At 44.4% G+C, this 21933-nt stretch overlaps 1 protein-coding gene across 1 annotated transcript; it reads right to left on the bottom strand.

The window, feature by feature from the left end:
• Positions 1-5664: 5664 nt before the first annotated feature.
• LOC109426369 (DNA polymerase alpha catalytic subunit) lies at positions 5665-21121 on the bottom strand. The gene is made up of 8 exons (XM_019701842.3): positions 20950-21121; positions 20677-20880; positions 19013-20409; positions 18046-18931; positions 17452-17981; positions 6261-7358; positions 6065-6200; positions 5665-6005 (listed from the first exon to the last, which is right to left on the bottom strand). Exons 1-8 carry the CDS (start codon positions 20963-20965, stop codon positions 5746-5748), a joined length of 4527 nt encoding a protein of 1508 aa, XP_019557387.3. The 5' UTR covers positions 20966-21121; the 3' UTR covers positions 5665-5745.
• Between the last annotated feature and the right edge of the window lie 812 nt (positions 21122-21933).

The following is a 21933-nucleotide window of genomic DNA, read 5'->3' as shown; positions in this document are numbered from 1 at the left end:
TGATCCGACCTTCTCGTTCGGGTTGGCCTGTATTTCGCACATGTGCCCGAGCCGCTCGTACTCGTGGATGAACTTGGAATATTCTGCCTTCAGCTCGGGTCTCTGATCCAAGCGACGTTCGAGCATCAGGAACCGCCGGGTAGCCATTTGCAGCGATTCGCCCAGTTCTGTCTTTCTTTCGTTGAATGGAAGTCGGACTTGGAACCTTCCATCGGGCATTCGTTGAAAGGTGCTCCGGAAGTGCTGGATGCACTCATCGGTACTCGCAGTAGAGTTTCGGCGTAGATCTTCAGCACCTTCGATCTCCCAGAATCGTTTCAGCAAATCGCCCAGGTCGTCTCGCTGGACAACGTTGCAGAATGTGCGTGCGATGACGGGTATTTGATCCGAAATCACGCCACCAATCACCCATCCTAGTTCGGTGTTTCTGAGCGAAGGAAGGTTCTCCGCAAGGGTGATTTTTTCCGCGTTGATGAGGTCCCAGAAGATTTCTGCTCCCAGCAACATATCAATCCGACCTCGCTTGTTGAAGTTGGGGTCGGCGAGCTCCACATGGACTGGGAGATTCCAGTTCGTCACATCGATCGATTTCTCCGGCATATCACTTGTGATCTTCGGCGCTACCAGCAGTTCGAGCTCGGTCGAGTAGCTGGTGACGCGAGACTTGACCGTCGTGCGGACGACGTTATGGATTCGTGTTGTACCTCCATTCAAACCGCTAACTTGATAGTCGGCACGGTGCTTCTTGAGCGCCAGCTGCGTGGCGAATCGTTCCGTCACAAAGTGATTCTGGGAGCATGAATCGATGAGGGTTCGGCACGGGTGCAAGACGTTGCCATAGCCGTTGACCATCACTACAGCGGTTGTCAAAAGCGTCTGTCTTGTCGGACGGTCCGATGACACACACAGAACGACGTTCTGATTCTTCGTTGCTGCCTCAACCGGAGCGGCACTGGCAGCTGAGGACTCAGCTTGGGAACAGCCTTCACTTGCTGCCTGCTTCGTTGCTGACGGATGCGCAATATCTTCCTTCTTGTTCTCTTCCGGATGCAGGAGTGTGTGGTGCTTCCTGCTGCACTTCCGGCACGTACTAGAGGAGGAGCACTCGGTGGTACGATGCCCCTTTCCAAGGCAGTTGAAACAAGCACCAGACTTCCGAAGCAAACTGTACTTGTCGCTGACACTCTTCCTCTTGAATTCTTCGCACTTATATAGTTCGTGGGAGTTGTTGCACACTGTACACTGTAGTTCATTCGTTGACACTAGAGTCTTCGATTTTGTTACCGGGCGTACCGGTTTCGGATTCTCCACTTTAGCACTGTTTGTTTCCACTTTTTCCATTATTCGGCACCGCTGCTTCAGGAACTCGATGGTATCCGCATACGATGACAGCTCCCCCGGGTCCTGCTTCGTTTCCCACACCTTACGTGTGTCCCGATCCATCTTCGATGCCAACTGGTTAATCAGCATTTGCTCCCCCAAGCCATCCACTTCGAGTTCCAGGTTTTCGAGTGCCTGAACATTCTTGACGCAGGTGTCAACCAGTTTCCGTAGTTCAGTGGAGCTATCCTTGGAGATTTTCGGCAGTGAGAAGATCGCCTCGATATGCTTGTCGATTATCAAGCGCTTGTCTTCGAATCGGTCGGTTAGAATCGCCCAAGCAGCCTCGTAATCGCCGTTGTTGATAATATCCTGGTCGATCACTCCCGCTGCTTTTCCGACGAGGGCGTTCCGGAGATGATAAAGTTTGATTGCGGGTGATTCCGTTGCGTACCGTGCCATCACGTTCTGAAACATGGACTTGAATGAGTACCATGCTTCGTACGTTCCATCGAACGTAGGCAACGGAACGGTCAATGGAGGGATGAAGTGTTGGGGGGCAATGGCTGGAGCAACAGGAGCAATCGCATTTCCAGCTACTAGGGGTACCGGAGGAAGTAGCTCCGGTTTCGGCATCGCTTCTTCCAGCAGGGTGCTCAGCTGGATCGTGAGCTCATTATAAAGAGCTTCGAACTCCACATAGCGGTCTTCTTGCTCTCGTCGTCGTTCATCAGAGAGGGGAAGGGCGTATATTTGATTTTGGAATGCGTTGTATTCACTGTAGCAGTTCTCGACAGTCTTTACGTGCAGCTTCAGAAAGTGCACGTTTCTAATGTTCGCATTCGGAACCGCGGCACTATGTACGATCGCATTCTTCACTCGCGTTAATTTTCCTTTCACCGCCCCTCTCTGATGAACGAGAGCTTTGAGCGCTTCTTCCATCACTCGCGATTCTTCTTTTCTTCGTTGCACAGAAAGTTGATCACTGATAGACTGCACGGCAGCAGCTCCGTTATCTTCCATTCAGCAAGCGTTTCGAACACGTCCAATCATGTTCGTCACTGGGAGCGCGTTCACTGCGAGCTCGTCGGCAGTACACACGCACACTCGACCGACGCAACGCCCCGACCGAATGTTCACAATTCTCGGATTAGAATCGAGATTTTCCCGGTGGAAAACCCCGTCGATGTTCGATTCCGGCCGTTCCGCGGAACTATCCGGCTCCTAAAGGACCAAAAAGATGGTCATCAGATTCAGCGGACTGTATAAAGAAACTCGTTTTCGCGACGAAATAAAACGCGTGCTTTCGCTTTAACGTCGATACACATTTTGTTTTATTAATTCAAGGAAATGTCACACAGAAGGTGCGCTACAACATAGTTGAGCATAAAAAAGAACAAGGTTTATTATACACAGGTTCGGACAATTAATTCAAGGTTTATACAGTGGCCTTGATAATTTATAGTCATTACAATCATTGCTGCATTTTATTCAGCATGACCATGCTAAGGTGACGGGTTCGATTCCCGGTCGGTCCAGGATCTTTTCGTAAAGGAAATTTCCTTGACTTCCTTGGGCATAGAGTATCTTCGTGCCTGCCACACGATATACACAAGCAAAATAATCATTGGCAGAGGAAGCTCTCAGTTAATAACTGTGGAAGTGCTCATAGAACACTAAGCTGAGAAGCAGGCTTTGTCCCAGTGAGGACGTTACGCCAAGAAGAAGAAGAAGAAGAAGAAGAAGAATCATTGCTAATAAACTCATTCCTATAATACTGATCGTTACACTAGCCACACGTGTTTTACTTCCTCGCCGTGCATTCCATGCAAATGCCAGACTGCTCGTCAAGTGGAAAATTAGAATAACTAGCCACAGAAGTTCAATGTCGCGACTGTTCGTGTGACTAACACCTAGTTTGCCTCGCCCGATAGAAAAACACTAGAACTCCAATGGCGCTATAGTCAATTTTCCTATTTAATATAATTAATAACTTTTATTGTAATAATTGATTGTTTTTAAGTGTCCAGCTTGAAGAGTATCACTTGATTTGGTAAACAAAATTTATTTGACACTTCTAGTACCGCCACTGATGTTGTAAGGGCGTGGCAAACTTGATGTTAGTCACACGAACAGTCGCGACATTGGACTTCTGTGCCCAGACAACCAGGAATCGCATAAGGAAGCACGCTGCACATCGTATAAAGGATTATTTCAAGTCACTATCGCATATCTGTACGGCTGAGGAGCAATTTTCATCGCATATGATGTTATTTTTTGAACTTATTGCGATGTATCTGATGAAATCATATAAGAGTGCAAATTAACTTTTATTATGTATGACTAAATCGTAGTAGACGATATTCTGATGTTTTATTGCGACGAACTTTGCTCATTCGCAAAAGTGTCCAAGCAAACTCGCAAAGTGTCAATTGAATTCGCATAATTACGTGCTGCGATGGTTATATGACTTCGCTTGGTACTTTTCTTATTATGTCAGCTTATGTCGCATTGGTGTATAAACTGAATGGCATTAAAGTAAAAATAAACTCGTTAAAATGTACGAACAAACTTGCATAAGCTAGAATCGTTAACGTTGGCATATTGCGATGTGATTCGTGATAACAATAATGATAGAGGTGCTCTTGGAGTGCCAAAAAGCTACAAGAAAGTGAGCAGTCATCATTGCGGTGACAAATCAAGTTACAAAGTCATCATTTTTGTTTTGTTGACCTGATAATTAACAATGGGTTTTGCTAGCAATAGAGGGGTAGTGATAACTGTACGGGAAATCACGCTTCGTCATATTGAGCTCCAGATAGCCTGCCGAACACGTACAACGCATGGAAATGAAGTGCATTTCAACAAATACTGAGGTGAGTTAGAATGTCATGGCAATTAGCAAGTGTGTTTCATAAGTAGTGTTTGGTGTTAAGTGTGAAGTGTGACTCGATAATCCAAAGGTTATTAGTTCGATACTAAGGTGACAAGAATTGTTTTTTTTTTTAATATCATAAAGTCGCATAAGATGCCATATTACGTCTTAATAGTGCATACCGTGCATCGCATAAGATATCGCTTCAAGTCATAAAGCGTTATTATTTTTCCGTCAATGCACGTATAGCATCTCCACTTTTGTACGCATAAGGCACTTTTACTGCATCGTATGTGATGTAACTTTACCGTATAAAAGTACGTATAACATGAAGATAAACTTCATTACACGTGCAAATTGGTTGTCTGGGTGGCTAGTTATTCTAATCCTCGCCCTTACAGCGTCACTAGCGGTACTAGAAGTGTCAAATCAATTTTGTTTATTAAAACAAAAGATCCTCTATAAAATGGACACTTAAAAATAGTGAATTATAACAATTAAATTAGTGACTTAATTTGGATTAATTTGGAAAAGTGACTACAGCGCCATTGGAGTTCTAGTGTGTTTCTATTAGTGGAAACTTGTTACAAAGCAAATCACGCGGTGTTCTCACCATTGTGAACAACGTTGTAACCCTTGTCGGTGGAGTGTGGTTTTATGGGGTTTGTTATTCTGGGGTAGAATGGCAGGCTGATTCTTTTCACGTCTTTTGTGTCCGGTTGTAGTGTAGTTATACATACTGCGGCAATGTGTCTTACATTTGTCGTACCCCATTCAATTTGGCTGCTGAATAAATGCGGCATTTCTCTTCTTCGAACTCTTCCTTCGTACTTATACGTTAAACAGCCAGTGTGCCATAGAGTGGAAGGCGGCTTGCTTCTGGGCACCGAAGTGATTGGAATCTGATGTGATGTATATCTGTCGATGAGGTAGGCTTGCGGTAGATTCCAAATTTCAACGTGCTGTCTTCATTTCCAAATATCGTTCTTTATCTGGGACGAAAGAAAATATCGTCAACGTAGCGCCACCAGATCCTGGGAATCAACTTCTTCTTTTGAACTTCGTTCTCAAAATCGCTCATGAAGAGGTCCGCTAGTAGAGGGGACAGCTTGCTACCCATACTGAGCCCAAAGGTTTTTCTGTAAACTCTCCCTCTAAAGGTGACAAAAAATCTGGTTCATTCATAAACGCGGATCGTCCATGTTATCAGAAATCGATAGGGACAGAAATTCGGAAGCGAAAGTGGAGATGGATCGATCATACTGCAAAGGTGGGAACGAAATCTGCAAGCAAGTGTTAGATTGGAACCATGGAGGACATAACAGCAAAGGAATACAGATCTTTCCTTCGGCTTTATGCACCACCATGGATGCTTAGGAAAAAAAATTGTAGTTTTAACGTAGAGACAGATGAATCCGATTTTTTTTTTTTGCCTAAGGGATGTCATCCAGCTTAGTATTTGTTGCTAGTTTCTATAAATATCATCTTATTGGTCCCTATCAAAACTCACAATATGAAATAAATCAGCAATTAATAAGAAAATGTATACTTTACTCGTAGTTTAGGTACTGCTGCCACCGAACCAGTTCGGCACCTTTGGCCGAAGGGGCTTTCTTCTCGTGGGCGATCGTGTTGGTCAGCTCTTTGATGGGGTAGATCTTGGCTTGCCGCGAACTGGGATTCATCACGTAGTTCAGATACAGCGTGGACAGCTTGATGTTGGCGTACTTCGATTTCGACAGGAACCGTTCAACGGTTGCGCTCAGTGCCGTGTAGATGTTGCGAAGTTCAGCCGATAGCAGCTTTACGACTGAGAAAGGGAATAACATAAATAAATAATGGTTTAAATTTCGATCAAAACCAACTTACCCCTGCCGTCGTGGTGACTCAGATCGAACATATATTTATAGTAATTCAGCTGCTTGTACAAGTCCGATTCGGAGTACTGCTGCACCAGAAGTCCATTCTGGCAGTGCAAACAGTGGGGATTGTTTTTGCTGGCCACCTGAAAGAAAGTTCACTGTAGTTCGAAATCCTGGAAACAAACTGCTATCAACAAACAAACCTGAGAGAAAAGTCTTGTGTTCTGATTACAAATCGGGTTGTCACATACCATCCACCGCTGATAGAACCGTTTTATGTCCCCACGAATCGCTGCATTCAACTCGTTTACGATTGCCGGCAGATATTGGTGAGGCAACACCTTGCAACTCTCATTCCGACAGCGCTCAAATACCGACTTGTACCGTCCACCGTCCTGCTTGAACCCACTGGCCACGGGGTTCTTCGTTTTACATATGACACATGTATACTCAAACCAGTGGCAGTGGCGATACTTCTGGGCGATGGTCTTCTGTACTGCTTCACCGTCGACGTAGTCTCTCTCGGTATCCTTCAGAGCCATACTCTGGAACTTTTTCGGATCCAATCCAAGGCACATGGCCAACCGGCAGGCATCCGTTCCTTCCAGCGGTTCACAGATTCGGAACACCACCGGGAAAACCTGCTGGGACAGATAGTATTCCACGTCCGGTTTCAGCTTGTCCTTGTTGGCCGGATCTTTCAGTTCATCTATGTGGTAGGCACGTTTCATGGCCGCGGCGGATGTTCCATCGTCGCAAATGATGTAACCGACGACATCTCCCCGTTTGAAGTTACGGTTCCGTTGCTTGTTCATTCGCATTGCCACGGTTACGTGCGGCAGTTGAGACGCGTCTGAGTACTCGTTCAGCGCACGTGTCAATTGTTTGGTGATTTCAAGCAGCGACGGATAAGTGACCCCATTCATCAGATCATCTTTGACCTTCTCCAGCTTTGCGTGAATGTTCTCGATTCGCTCATCCATCGGTTTATCGGACAGAATTTCGCTCAGGATAAAGTTTCCGGCAATTACCGCCAGTTTGGACCAATCTCGTCGAACGATGTCCAAACCCTTCAACTCCTGGGTGCACTTGAACTCGTCGCCCACCTTGGCAATCGAAACGGCGGCATACTTCTTTTTCTTCAACAGCAGCAGATACTTGTAGATTCCGTCCACGTCCAGCTCCAGACATTTGTACGTTTTGTTCACGATTTGCTTGATGTTAGATCCGATCTTGTACACCTCGTCGTAGTCGATGCTGTTGGTGTTGATCATGATACTGTCCGTATCACCATAGATAACCTGTTGAAGTAAAATATTTTTTTGAATAATGACACTATGAGTTTGTCTATAAAATTTCAATTCAGAGCTGCAAATTTCCCGCTTCTCCCCTTGGGCTACATAAAACTCTGAACAGTTTTATTCAGGAAATGCTGTATGAAAATTGATAATTATTTCAAAAGATTGCATGCTGGCAGGGATGGGAACGTCATAAAAAAGTAATTTCATTATTTTCTATTTCACTACACTTAGTCGGTAATGTTAATCGGCGACATCATTGATTATCCATAACTAATCAGCGTTATCGACTGGTGATGCGTACGAGCAGAAATTTACACCGAAAGTGGTGTAGGTAAATAGAAAAATGTCATGACATTTTTTTTCATGAAATTCTGCGACATTTTGCATCCCTGCATGCTGTAATTCTGCTGGTCAAATTTGTTAGATATTAGATATACTTCACCCCTAGAGATGGCTCAGAATAATGGCAGCAGGTGTCAATACTTTACCCAACACTTCGATATTGAAAAAGTTTGCCCAGCTCCAATAAAGTTATGTGATGATCCATTGCGAGCTAGCTCATCAGCTAACTCATTTCCAGCAATGGAAGAATGGCCAGGCACCTTTACAAGGCGAACAGCGTTTGATGAATTCATCTCCTCTTAGAGGGTTTGAGAGTTCGACAAGCGATAACAAACTTCGACCTAGATCTTGTATCGAACTCTCAAACCCTCTAAGCAGACTACTGGAGAAAAGTAAAAGCAGCCATCAACAACGCAGCCGAAAGCACCATCTGGTACGTGGAATGAAGTCGACAAACCGAATAGTTCGACTAAAAGTACAGGGCGATTTAGAAGGAGAATAACGCAGTAAAGAATTCGGCAAAACTTGGAACATTACAAACAGATGCGGAAACAGCAGAAACGGAGTGCGAAAAAATGGAACTGCTATGCCGTTCCCATGAAACACGGAAGTTCTATCAGAAGCTCAACACATCCCCTAACGGCTTCGTGCTGCGAGCCGAAATATGTAGGGATAAGGACGGGGGTCTTTTGACGGCCGTGAGGTTTTCGAAAGGTGGAGACACTGCTTCGTCGAGCACCTGAATGGCGTGGAGAACGTAGACCACGATAATGGAGGAAACGACTACGTTAAAGCACCATAGGACGGAAATAACCCAACTCCCACGCTAAGGGAAATTAAGGATACCATTTACCAGCCTAAAATCAACAAAGCAACTGGTTAGGATGGTATCGCAGCGAACTCATCAAGATGGGCTCAGAAAAGTTTGCACCGGTTGATAGTCAGGATCTGGGAAACCGAACAGCTACCGGAAAAGTGGAAAGAAGGGGTAATCTGCCCTATTCACAAGAAAGGCTGCAATGCAAACTCCGGAAGCACTGATGATGACAAAGACGCATTTTACGCGCAGCTCGAACGCGAGTACGACCGCTGCCCAAACCAAGACGTCAAGATCATCATAGGGGATCTAAACACGGAGAAGGAATTCAGACCGACGATTGGAAAGTTCAGCGCCCACCAGCTGACGAACGAAAATGGCCTACGCCTCATCGATTTCGCCGCCTCCAAGAACATGGCCATTCGTAGCACCTTCTTCCAGCACAGCCTCCCGTATCGTTACACCTGGAGATCACCACAACAAACGGAATCGCAAATCGACCACGTTCTGATTGATGGACGGCACTTCTCCGACATTATCGACGTCAGGACCTATCGTGGCGCTAATATCGACTCTGATCACTACCTGGTGATGGTTAAACTGCGCCCAAAACTCTCCGTTATTAACGTACATTACCGGCGGCCGCCCCGGTACGATCTAGAGCGACTGAAGCAACCGGATGTCGCCACCGCATACGCGCAGAATCTCGAGGCAGCGTTGCCGGACGAGGGTGTGCTCGATGTGGCCCCTCTAGAGGACTGCTGGAGTACAGTCAAAGCAGCCATCAACAACGCAGCCGAGAGCACTATCGGGTACGTAGAACGGAGTCGACGAAACGATTGGTTCGACGAGGAGTGCAGAGCGATGCTGGAGGAGAAGGATGCAGCGCGGGCGGTAATGCTGCAGCATGGAACCCGACAGAATGTGGAGCGATACAGACAGAAGCGGAAGCAGCAAATCCGTCTCTTCCGGGAGAAAAAGCGCCGCCTGGAAGAAGCGGAGTGCGAGTAAATGGAACTGCTGTGCCGTTCACAGGAAACACGCAAGTTTTACCAGAAGCTCAACGCATCCCGCAAAGGCTACGTGCCGCAAGCCGAAATATGCAGGGATAAGGAAGGGAGTCTCCTGACGGACAAACGTGAGGTGATCGAAAGGTGGAAGCAGCACTTCGACGAGCACCTGAATGGCGAAGAGAATGTAGGCACGGAGGACCAAGGCAGCGGAGGAAATGACTATGTTGGTGCAGCAGAGGACGGGAACGAACCAACTCCCACGCTGAGGGAAGTTAAGGATGCCATCCACCAGATCAAAAACAACAAAGCGGCTGGTAAGGACGGTATCGTAGCAGAACTCATCAAGATAGGCCCGGAAAAGTTGGCCACCTGTCTGCACCAGTTAGTAGTCAAGATCTGGGAAACCGAACAGCTACCGGAGGAGTGGAAGGAAGGGATAATCTGTCCCATCCACAAGAAAGGCGACAAGTTAATGTGTGAGAACTTTCGAGCGATCACCGTTTTGAATGCCGCCTACAAAGTGCTATCCCAGATCATCTTCCGTCGTCTTTCACCTAAAGTAAATGAGTTCGTGGGAAGTTACCAAGCCGGTTTCATCGACGGCCGGTCGACAACGGACCAGATCTTCACCGTACGGCAAATCCTCCAGAAATGCCGTGAATACCAGGTCCCAACGCATCACCTGTTCATCGACTTCAAAGCGGCATACGACAGTATCGACCGCACAGAGCTATGGAAAATTATGGACGAGAACAGCTTTCCCGGGAAGCTGACTAGACTGATAAGAGCAACGATGGACGGTGTGCAGAACAGCGTAAGGATTTCGGGTGAGCTATCCAGTTCATTTGAATCTCGACGGGGACTACGACATCGCCCTGGAAGGTGTTATGCGACGAGCCGGGCTCAACAGCCGGGGTACGATCTTCACGAAATCCAGCCAATTTGTCTGTTTTGCGGATGACATGGATATTATTGCCAGAACATTTGGAACGGTGGCAGAACAGTACACCCGCCTGAAACGTGAAGCAGCAAAGGTCGGACTGGTGGTGAATGCGGCTAAAACAAAGTACATGCTGGTAGGTGGGACTGAGCGAGACAGGACAAGCCTTGGCAGCAATGTTACGATAGACGGGGATACCTTCGAGGTGGTAGAAGAATTCTGACAATAACGTGAGCCGTGAAATACGAAGGCGCATCATCAGTGGAAGTCGTGCCTACTATGGGCTCCAGAAGAAACTGCGGTCAAAAAAGATTTACCCCCGCACCAAATGTACCATGTACAAGACGTTAATAAGACCGGTGGTTCTCTACGGACACGAGACATGGACGATGCTCGAGGAGGACCTGCAAGCACTCGGAGTTTTCGAGCGACGGGTGCTAAGGACAATCTTCGGCGGCGTACAGGAGAACGGTGTGTGGCGGAGAAGGATGAACCACGAGCTCGCTGCACTTTACGGCGAACCCAGCATTCAGAAGGTGGCCAAAGCCGGAAGGATACGGTGGGCAGGGCATGTTGCAAGAATGCCGGACAACAACCCTGCAAAACTGGTGTTTGCAACGGATCCGGTTGGCACAAGTAGGCGTGGAGCGCAGAGAGCACGATGGGCGGACCAGGTGGAGCATGACCTGGCGAGCATTGGGCGCGACCGAGGATGGAGAGCTGCAGCCACAAACCGAGTATTGTGGCATACTATTGATGATTATGTATATCATATTCTGATTTATCGACCATATTCTATTAATAACTTAATGTTTTTTTTGTCTGTATTAACGAGATTTTTAACCCTAGGCTAGTTCATCTCGGGACCCACGCTTTACTTCCCTTCCGAAGGAAGAACCCACATTTTGTGAGTATGTCGGGAGTGGGATTCGATCCCAGGTCCTCGGCGTGATAGTCTTGTGTTCTAACCACCACACCAGGTCCGCTCATAATGATTTTGTGGCTATATCGGTCTTTTTCTACACTGAGGATACTGCAACTCCGAAAATCATACGAATCAACTATGTTTTTTTAGGGTCCATGGCGTAATTGGTCACACGTTCGCTTCATATGCGGATGGTCATGGGTTTGATTCCCAGCCCCAGCACTTGCAATTTTTCGTCAGTTGCTCTTCCCCCGAGAGCGGCTGGCACTGACCCTCTTCTGAGCCCCGTGGCTCAAACAGACCCGGATACCTGGACATCGGCGAACTGCTACTCATAATGGACCCTCAATCGGATTGGAAAGGAACAACGGCCATCCATCATCTTTGTGCTCATCATTCTACCATGTATTGAGTAGAAAAGTGAAAGCAGCAGAAAGGCAACCAGTTCGATAAAGAAGAATAGAATATAGATCTATACGCTGTACACAATGTAAGTGCAGTCGTCAATTGAAATCGCTCACGTAGTGCCCTAGTGGATAATAGAGCTGTAAATTAGGTTAAGTGATTAAGAATAAAAAAAACTATGATTTTTTGCCACAAGAATTTCTTGCGAAAATCATAGTTACGAACTATGATTTTGGATTCAAAGCGCCAACTATTATTACTGTATAAATTTCGTAACACTCACGTATGAAAACCATACCGATAACGTATAAAATCTGAAATTATTTCGTATGACTATCATACATACTTTTATGAAATATTTTGCACAAATTAAAAAAAATCGCAACCTGGAATCGAACCAGGAACGTCAAGGTTGGCGAGTGCGTGCTTTACTCATACGCCCATCGACGCTTCGGAAGTAGAAGTGGTTAGAAGCCAATAAAAGGTTTTGTTGTTTTTTAGCAATGGTGTTTCATAACACATCGTATGATTTTCATACGATGCTTCTTATAAGATTTTTCATACGACAAGTCTTATGGATTTCGCTTTTCAATGTATGAAAAGCATACGAGAACTATGAAATGATGAAAAAAATAAAAATTACTGATTGATAAGATGCAAACTATGAAAAGCATACGAACAGTATCCTCAGTGTAATCATAGTATAAGGAAGTAGAGATCAAAGTGGATAATGAAATGATAGATATGATACATGATAGTATTCGCTAGGTAGCGAACAATGGTGAACATTTTTTAGAAGGCGAAATTAGGCAAGTTGGCCATGTATTGAACAAATACATCGAATGCGTGAAACTTCTGCCGTAGAGTAAGGCTGTGACCATAGTGGGTAAGGTGAGATGCGATCGGATGCGATAAGTTATGAGATGAGAAGAGGGAAGTTTGATAGGCCATAGTGCATGAGGTTTTCAATGAGGGTGCGCATGTTGTTTTCACATCCTTTTTCGCCTATTTCGTGCACATCAACGACTCGCGTGATTTGATCGATGAAGTCGCTTGTATGTTGAAGCGCTTCTTTGGATGTGGGTAGTGAAATGATCGTTTCATCTGTAAGAGCGGAAAGATAAAATGCACCTGCTTTTTGTTTTGCGCGGGCCGTTTTTTTTTTTTTTTGCTATAACTTAGTCAGTTTTGATCCTGTTGCAATAGCAAAAACCGACCAGTTCAAAAAACAAATTTGGTGTAACTGTACAAGATTGAGATTATTGAATTAATTATTTGATAAAAGAATTATAAAATGTAATCATATCCGCATGAGGGATGTCCTTATGTATATACTTATTATTACTTTCCGGACTGAGCTATCTGAGTGTTGATTTCAATTTAAATCAATATGAGACTGTTATACTGATTTTCGGCATTAAAACATTACTTTATTGTGCTGATCTCGGCAAAAAGAAACACAAATTCGGCAAGTATGTATTATTTAAGGGTATAGATTTTTTTTATTACAAAATTTTCGGCGACATCTACGAGAAAAGAGAACTACCTGAAAAAACCTGGAAAACCGGGAATCCTCAGGGAATTTTATTTAACAGGGAAAAACCTGGAATACTCAGGGAATTTCTTGAGTACTCAGGGAAATTTTACTCCGAAAAAAAAAATCATGGGTCGTATGAACCTGGTAGTAAAAATCCATATAGAAATTTCGCTACAAGGATTTTTTTCCAGAAATTCCGTCAGAATTTCTTTCTGGAACTTCTTTAACAATATCTCCTGGAATGTCTCCCAGGATTTCTTATAAAATTCCATTCCGCATTTTTGACGCTATTTTTCTTGGTATTCCTTTTTGATTTTTTTTCCGGAAAGGTATACTTCCGGATTCCTTCCAGGATTCCTGAATTCCAACCGATTTCTCCTGGAGTTTTTCACGGGGATGCTATTTCTTCTCAGAGTTCCTCCAGTGTTTTGCTCAAAGAAATCTTCGTAGGATTTCTACCAGAATTTATTCCGAATACTCTATAAGAATGTCTGTCGGGATAAATCGTGGAATTTCTTTCGGCACTCCTCACGAAAATTTTACCCGATTCCTTCCGGTGTTCCTCTTGGGACTTCCCCAGAAGATCTTCACAGAACGTTTTTCAGAGTTGCTAAAGAAGTTATTCCTGGGGTTCCTACTAAAGTTTCTCCAAGGATTTCTGAAGGAGTTTTCACGAATTTACTGCAAGAGTTCCTCAAGAGATTTCTTTTATTTTTTTTTCCTGTGATATCTTCAAACCATTGCTTTGGGCTTTCTTCGAGATGTTTTTCCTGGTCTCCTACAGGAATTTGTTAAAAGTTTTTGCGATGTTTATTTTGAAGTTTTACCTGAGATTTTTCTCGGAGTATCTCCTGGAACTTCTCTCAGAAGATTCCTTCCGATGTTGGTCATGAGATGTCTCTCAGAGCTTTTCCTAATTAAAATACCCTGGATTTTCCCCTAAGATTTTTTTCCAGAGTGCCTTCTGGGATTTCTACAGGAGTTATCGCTGATATTTCTTATTGAATTCTTCTCTTGCATATTTTCGGAGCCAGGCTGTTTCTTGTAGTTGTACCGGATTTCTTATAGTGATCCACCTGAGAGTTTTTACAGATATTCTGTGCATTATTCCCAAAATTCTTCCCGGAATCTTTACCAGAAATTGTCCCGAGATTCTGGATATTCCTTCAGGAATTCCTCCCAAAGTAATTGGATTCTTCTACGGGTTTTCCTCAGAATGTCTCCTGAGATAACTTACGAAATACCTTATAGGAAATTCATGGAGAAATATTCGAGGGAATTCAAATAAAATTTTGCGAGAAACTCCGCAAAGTGTTATTGAAGAAATCTCGACAGGAACTTCAGGAAAAACCTGAGAAAAAATTAGACATCTCGAAAAAAGTACGAGATAATAGTAATCCCGAGAAAAAATATTAAGGACATCCAAGGAGGAATTCTGAAAACCATATGGAATCTTGAAAGCAGCTGCGGACGAAGTTCCGCGAAGAAAACAAGAGGAATATCGGAAAACTATCGGTAAAAATCCAATAGTTTATGTATAGCTGTCCTGGAAAACCGTTAAAAAAGGCATGGACACTGGTTTCAGCCGGCGGCTGTACCGATTGAACGAAACTTAACACGGAGTGGCTACGGATTAGAAGCTATTCTCGTGAAAATTTTCATCGGTCGGAGCGGGAATCGAACCCTCATCCACCCGGACTCTAACCGCATGGTTACGACATTCTTGAAGAAACTTTTAATAGTTTTGGATGGATCTTCAGGAAGAATCCAGCGAGAATCTCTAGTATATCGGAAAACCTTTGCAAGAAATATCGGCATCGGGACGTACTCAAACAGATATCTCGTGTGAAAGAATCTTGCGGAAAGCCAGGAAGATACTTTGAAAGAAATTCCAGGAATAATGCTCAGAAATATTGAAAGAATTTTTGAAGAGTAGGGGAACTTACGTATTTTTGGCAGTTTTGTTCTCTTCGTCATGGGGGGTTTTTTGAAACCTGTTGAACTCAGAGTTGGCATCAAATCCTTCCCAACCAAATTGAATATGATCAAGTTTCAGGCAATTTGACCGTCATAAATCCCCCATGACGAAGAGAACAAACCTGGCGATGATACCCTAAGTCACCCTTTATAATTTTTAGAAAATTTGGGTTATTTTTTAATTATAAACTTTCAAAATTTCATCTGGAAAAACCTGGAAAACTCAGGGAATTTTATTTTGAGTTATGAGTAGACACCCAAGTACACAATATTCATCATATATTAGGTAAAAGAGTATCAATCGAAATCGATGTCACACTCTTTTCTAGTTTTGCCTGACAAAGAAAAAAGCAGAACCGTTCAATCAGAATCCTTTTAGCAATTGAGTTGAATACCATAAAACCCTTAAACTTTCTAACTTGCACATGAATAGCATGCACTGAACAAACGACCATATCAAACATTGATCACTTCATTTAAATCCCGAACATAGAAAATGAAATGTTTTTTTATACACATATAATAACAAAAATATGCTGTAAAAACTTAAACGATTTGATGGAATACTATTTTATATGCAATGAAATATGTTATTTTACATGGCGATCGATAGACAGTATGATAAATTTTTATTACGTCTGGTTCATCAAAATACAAGTCATGTGAAAAAGCATTGGGTTATATTGAAAAACAACAACATATTAACGCATTTTATATTACCTACTAGCATTCCCAACACATTAAATCCGCATTGCTTTACATACACAACGAGCGCAATCATAAAATCCATACCCGACAAGCATTCTCTTGCGTTCTCTTGCGTTCACATGCGTCGAAGCAGCTCCATCGCATCTCCGCACCCATCGCAACTCATCTACTAAATATGTACGGTTCATGCGTTCTGCATATAGTTTCCACAAAGTGTGCTTCGACGCTTATCCGATCTCTTATCTCTTTGCATCGCACCTTACCCACTATGTAATTTTAATTGTAATTTATTTATTTAGAAAACGGCAGCCTGTTAGTTATTACAACTTTTGCTCAGGTCAAGGATATGTGCTCAACGTAATGCGGGGCAAAAGTTCGCACGGGGCAAAAGTTCGCAGTGGATCTTTATCTGAGCACGAGTTAAGAACCTAAACAAATCTGTATGGGTTTGACACATAATCAGGTCAGTTACTCGTCAATAAAAATTCGAACGATTTCGTTATGGTTTGGCAGAGTTATGCGAAAAAAAATGTGTTTCTAGGTGTTTTGATAGAACTTTTGGACCTTTTGGAATAAGAATTTCTAGTAACAGGAAGAAGAAGAATCTCATAACCTCTTGATGTCGGAGAATCATTATTCCATAGTAGTTCGGAGTTGCTACTGAGACTTCTTTTCTGATGTTGCTTCCAGGATGTTTTTCAGGAATAATTCTGGATTTTCTCCAAAGATTTTCTTTGGGGTTTCTCCCGACATTTTGTTGATTCTTCCTTGCCAGACTTTTTCTATGAGCTTTTGTCGGAACAACTCCTGGGATAACTTACGAAATTCCTTGTAAGAAATTCCCGACGACAAATCAGAAGGAATCCTGGTGAAAACTGGCGTGAAAATCAAGGAAGGACTACTAGAGAAAGGCCGACAAAAAATCCTGAGAAAAGCTAGCACATCTTGAAAATTTGGGAGTAATCCCGGATAGGAATGTTCGGGAGAGGTTTTTCGCGAAGTGTCAAGGCGTCTTGTACTGCTAATTACAATTTTTATGGACTTTATAATCAGTCGTAGTCTGCCGACGAATACATTAGACGTAATATAAGAAGCTGAACCTTCAAATTTCTCTATTTCGCCACGCTTACGAGTCTTGGACATTGAAAGATACAATCGGAAACCATTGATCTCTTTGAATCTCGTTGAAGAATACAACGGCATGAGGAAGCGTCGCATGAATCTCGATTTATACCAAGGAATGGATATCGTGAAATCAATAAAATAAGACAAGCTGTGATGGTTCGGTTACGTAACACGAATGCCAGAAGAAAGTTAAGTCGGCGATAAAGACATTTGGTATAATGGGCATTTTACATAATCGGGTTGGACCCTTATCTTAATGCCAAATAATTTGGATCGGTTAGCCGCTCCAGATGTACCCACTTACCTGGTAGTTCATTTTCTCCACAATGCTCTTAGTATTCATCAGAATCTCACGACCCTTCTGCGTAATCAGTGCAGCCATGTGCTGCGCATAAAACCTGGATCTGGTATAACCCAAGCAACCGTACAACGAATTGGCCGTCAACTTGAGGGCCATTTGGCGGATGTTGTACTGCATCTTCTGTTCCGGTTCCAGTCCGGGCGACTTCATCAGTTGCTTGACCGCCTTTCGACTTTCGACCAGTTTGCGAATCTGACGCGGTAAAATTCCCATTTCGTCGGTTTCCAGGATCACGGCGGTGGTATCTTCCTCCTCAGCACCACCCTCGGATGTCGTCGCTGGCGGCAGAACCGTTGTGAAGCAAATGTTGTACTCCTGGATGATGCTCGGGTAGAGAGAGTTGAAATCCATCAACAAGACGAACTTGTCGTAGAAACCTTTGATTGGGTCCAACACCAAACCGCCGGAATAGGCTGCCTTGCTTTTCTGTTTGCGACGCTCGGTAGTTGTTTCCGAGCCCTCTTGGGTGAAACCTGTTTGGAGAGATGTTCATTAAATTTAGATTACACGCCATGTCTAAGGAGCAATAAACCTTACCTGGTCCCGCTTTTGGAGCCTTATCCGGCACGATGAAGTCCTTTTCGGTAAAAGCATGCAGCAGCAGAAATTCATTCCGCTCGGCTCGACCACCGTGCAGCGTTCGGTTCATCAGGTTGCCCGCGATCTGGGTAATCTGCAGGGCCAACGGTAGCACATTCAGTTCGCACATCAATCTCATCGTGTAGAAGTTATCCTGCATGGTGAGCCCAATCAGTTGCTTCAGATCTGCCGTGTTTTCGTACATTCCTGGAATATCATCCAGGAGGACATCCTTTCGTTCGCCGTCCTGAATCTTGAGCACTTCCACACAGAGGGTGTTCAGATCGTAGCTCCGGGATTTGATCAACTCTTCGGCACTGGTCTTCACGTCGCACACCATCCGACCGACCAGGAAGTCGTCCACCCGTTTGCTCGAAGGAAGCTTCATCTTCAACCGACAGATACGGGACCATTGTGGAATTTTCAGGGTCATCATACGCTGGCACAGCAGATCCAGCTGGAAGTTGTACACGTCGTGGGTGACGATCAGGTCCGGATCGATGGTACCGTACAGTGAGAGGAACCAACTCAGCAGGGCTCGCTCGTTGTCGCATTTGATCACTTTGGTGTGCAGACTCGGGTCTTGCGCGTTGAAGTCGTGCGGCCAGCTAGTTCCGGCCGGGCGAGCCGCTCCACAGAAATGGCGATTGAAGGGCGGATTCGGAGGAGGCTTGTTCAGCGGAAACTTATCATGGGTCAACACGGATATCATGGAAATTTCGTTTGTGCCCTTGTTGAGAATACTTCGAACGTTGATGGAGCAGATCACCAGAGGCGGAGGTGGCTTCGTTGCAATATCCTGAGCCACACTTATGCAGTTAATTTCCGGAACTACGTATTCCACCTAAAAAATCACACCGAGAGTAATATTGTAAGATATTTCGTTGAGAGCTATTTTCTAAATTTTGAAATTTTAATCACTTACCTTACTATAACTGGCCGGACTGGGGTTTTTCTTGAAGTTCTTCATAACCATCCAGCAGGGACCTTTGACTTTGCGTTCCAGCAGGAACTGCTCCACGACGTTGGTGTTGGTTCCGAAAATGTGCGAAATCGTTCGGTATGTCCGGTCCGTATCCGGTGGATGCGATTTGGCACTGTACCGAACTTCCAGATATTCACTCTGGGCCGGAATCTGCAAATTGGCCATGCCGCTGGTGTAGGCAAAGTTCTTCGTAACGACCCGAGTTCTGTACTTGGTCACTTTGAGTTTAGTGCTTATGTCGTTGCAAAATTCGTTATACACGTCCAGCATGCTGACGTCTTTATCTAAGCTTGTCTGGCTGCGAGGATCGTATTCTTTCTCGCGGGCCAGCATGTACATGCAACGGTCAACATTCTGCACGTGGATACAAACCGACTGGTATTGATTCTGTTCGTTTCCCGTGGCCATCTTTCCGAAAATGTAGAGCTCGCCCTGGCATTTGCTTGGATCGGACCAGGCATCCCAGAACCAGAATTTCACCGTTTCATCTCCATCCGCGGACAAACCGGTGCCCTCCGAAGTGGATGCATCCGTTTCGGTCACCATGTCATCATCCAGTTCCGACGCGCAGATGTTCTCCCATCCGCTGAGAAGTTTTTCCGAATCGATTTTAACATCCTGCTTCACTTCCTGCTTGACTTGACTCATCGGGCATTTCTGGGTTACTTCCATCTCTGGGGCTCCAGTCAGATCGAAATCATCATCCAAGAGCTCGGAGAATCCCGCGTCTTCCGTGACTACTGCTGGCTCCTGTTTCACCTCTGGCATCTTAGCAGGCTGTGAAGGCGCCTCTTTCACAATCTGCACCGGTTGCTTTGACTGCACCGTCGCTGCAGCTGGTGCCTTCGGCCTACTTTGCTTTTGCAGTTTGTTTTCCGATGAGCTTTGTTTCAACACACGATCCAGCATTTCCTCATCGCTGTCCGCTTCCTCAACCTTCTCAGACTTTTTGATGTTCTTACTGAAGTTTTCCATATACTTCCGCATTTCTTCATCCTTGTCAACCGGTTTGGGCTTCACCGGCATTTTCATAGGACGAATCTCTTTCGTCGTGTTAGAACTGGTTTCCGTTTGCCCTCCGTTCTTGTCCGAACTGATTTCTCCCAGAATATCCGCCAGCACATCATCGTCCGCAATTTTCACTTTCGTTTCGCGTTCCTTGTTGAAAAAGCTCTTCAAGGACTTCCGCCCCGTCGCAGGAGTGGTCTCTTCTCTGGATCGTTTCTTGCCCTTTTGACTCTTATCCTTCTTCTTACTCCGGCTGGGACCCTCGTCTTCAAGCTCATCCTCGTCAAACACTTCGCGACCGTTCTCCACGTAACCGTAGCCGCTTCCATCTGAAACAACACAATCAGGTTTACGGACGTGAGCGCAATGCGCTGCTACATCACATTCTTACGGCGTCATTGAGAATGGCAAATATCCCAGAACTAAAAAAGCACTTTTTTCCAAAATGATCAACAAATCAAAGAAAATAAGAATGTCCGATTGTGTATTTAGTCAATTATGAGAATCGGACACACTGGTTTTGTTCGTTTTTTGTCATTCTGGAGAAAAGTGCTTTTTCAGTTTCGGATAATATGCGATTCTCATTTGAGCCTTACCATCATCATCCACAAAATCCTCTCGAGCCCGGTCGTTGACTATCTTGGCATACTCGGCTTCGTCTACCTCGTCGTATACGTTTTTAACCTCGTCCACCTCGTATTTATTTTTACCGCCGGCCGCCTTCACGTTCCGCAGCTTTTCCAGCGCGGCGAACCGACCATGTTTATCGATCCGCCGTCGTTTGCTGCGCTGCTCGGCACCTACAACGGAATAGGTATGCAAGTTCAGTACCCAATTTGAACACCACCGAAATCACGCCCTCCACTTACTTGGTGAGTCGCTCATTTTCGGTAATCCGAACTGATCACTTCTAAACAATGAATCGCGTAAAATAAGCACTTGAAACCTTTGAAATTACAGAAAATTTAGAATGAAAACGAACTTTCTCCTAAAATTGCAGCTTGCTTTCCACGGTGTCGGTGACAGATTGTTTTGGTTTTCGCGCCAAACACCACCTGCGTCGCGCACGAAGTTGCTTCGAAAAAGCGTCGAGACGCGCACCGTTCGAAGCAAACAGTGGTGCCAATTTTAAATAGCGTCCGAATGAAAATTTCATTTACCGGGATTATTTTGGCAGTTGGTGGTGTCGACCGGGAATTTAAGTAATTATTGTGTATTCAGTTCAAAGTTGGATTATCCCGACTGTTTGTGAAACTGTTCAGAACAGTCGTCGAATATCGAGGGGGTTCTCGATGTATTCTATAGAAATCGATCAATCCGCAAATTGGTTTCGAGCACATCATTATTCCAAATATTCAGGTCTTCAAGAACTTCAAACATAGGTAATTATCTTGGTTATTATGTAAATTGCCTTTACTACACCTTGTTTTAGAAAATACAAAACATTTATCGCGGAAAAAATATCCTCACAAATTTATTCATTGATAAACATTGCATCTGAACACCCCTGACTTCCGCGCCAAAAAGCTGGCGGCTTGGCTGCCGGCAACAGCTGATCAAAGAATCAGTTGGCGCCCGATCAGCTGTCCTTGTTTCACCAATTGAATGTTTTTAGATACGCGATTGCGCGCGAAATCTTTCTCGCTTATTTTTGCTGTCAAATCCGTCAGCGACCGTTCACCGACCGTTTGAAACGTCGACTGTTTCAAACGGTCGTGAACAGTTTGGAACTGGACGGTCAATATTTTTACTTTCTTAAAACGAAAAACCCCACAATACGAAGAATGCGCTAAATAGATCCACAGAATTTGTATTTGAACGATTTTACAGCAGAATGGTTGTATTGCCTTCTT

The sequence above is a fragment of the Aedes albopictus genome, chromosome 3 (assembly GCF_035046485.1).
Source record: "Aedes albopictus strain Foshan chromosome 3, AalbF5, whole genome shotgun sequence".
In the NCBI taxonomy this organism is placed as follows: Eukaryota; Metazoa; Arthropoda; class Insecta; order Diptera; family Culicidae; genus Aedes; species Aedes albopictus.
The sequence above is the reverse complement of the archived record's forward strand: the minus strand, read 5'-3'. Positions and strand labels throughout refer to the sequence as shown.

What these genes read in the sequence shown, in the direction of transcription:
- LOC109426369 (XM_019701842.3), bottom strand. An exon ending in GGATTTTGTGGATGATGATG is followed by an intron (nt 20,410 to 20,676) that starts GTAAGGCTCAAA and finishes GTGTTGTTTCAG; the next exon opens with ATGGAAGCGGCTACGGTTAC. An exon ending in ACACAAGACTTTTCTCTCAG is followed by an intron (nt 6,201 to 6,260) that starts GTTTGTTTGTTG and finishes ACTTTCTTTCAG; the next exon opens with GTGGCCAGCAAAAACAATCC.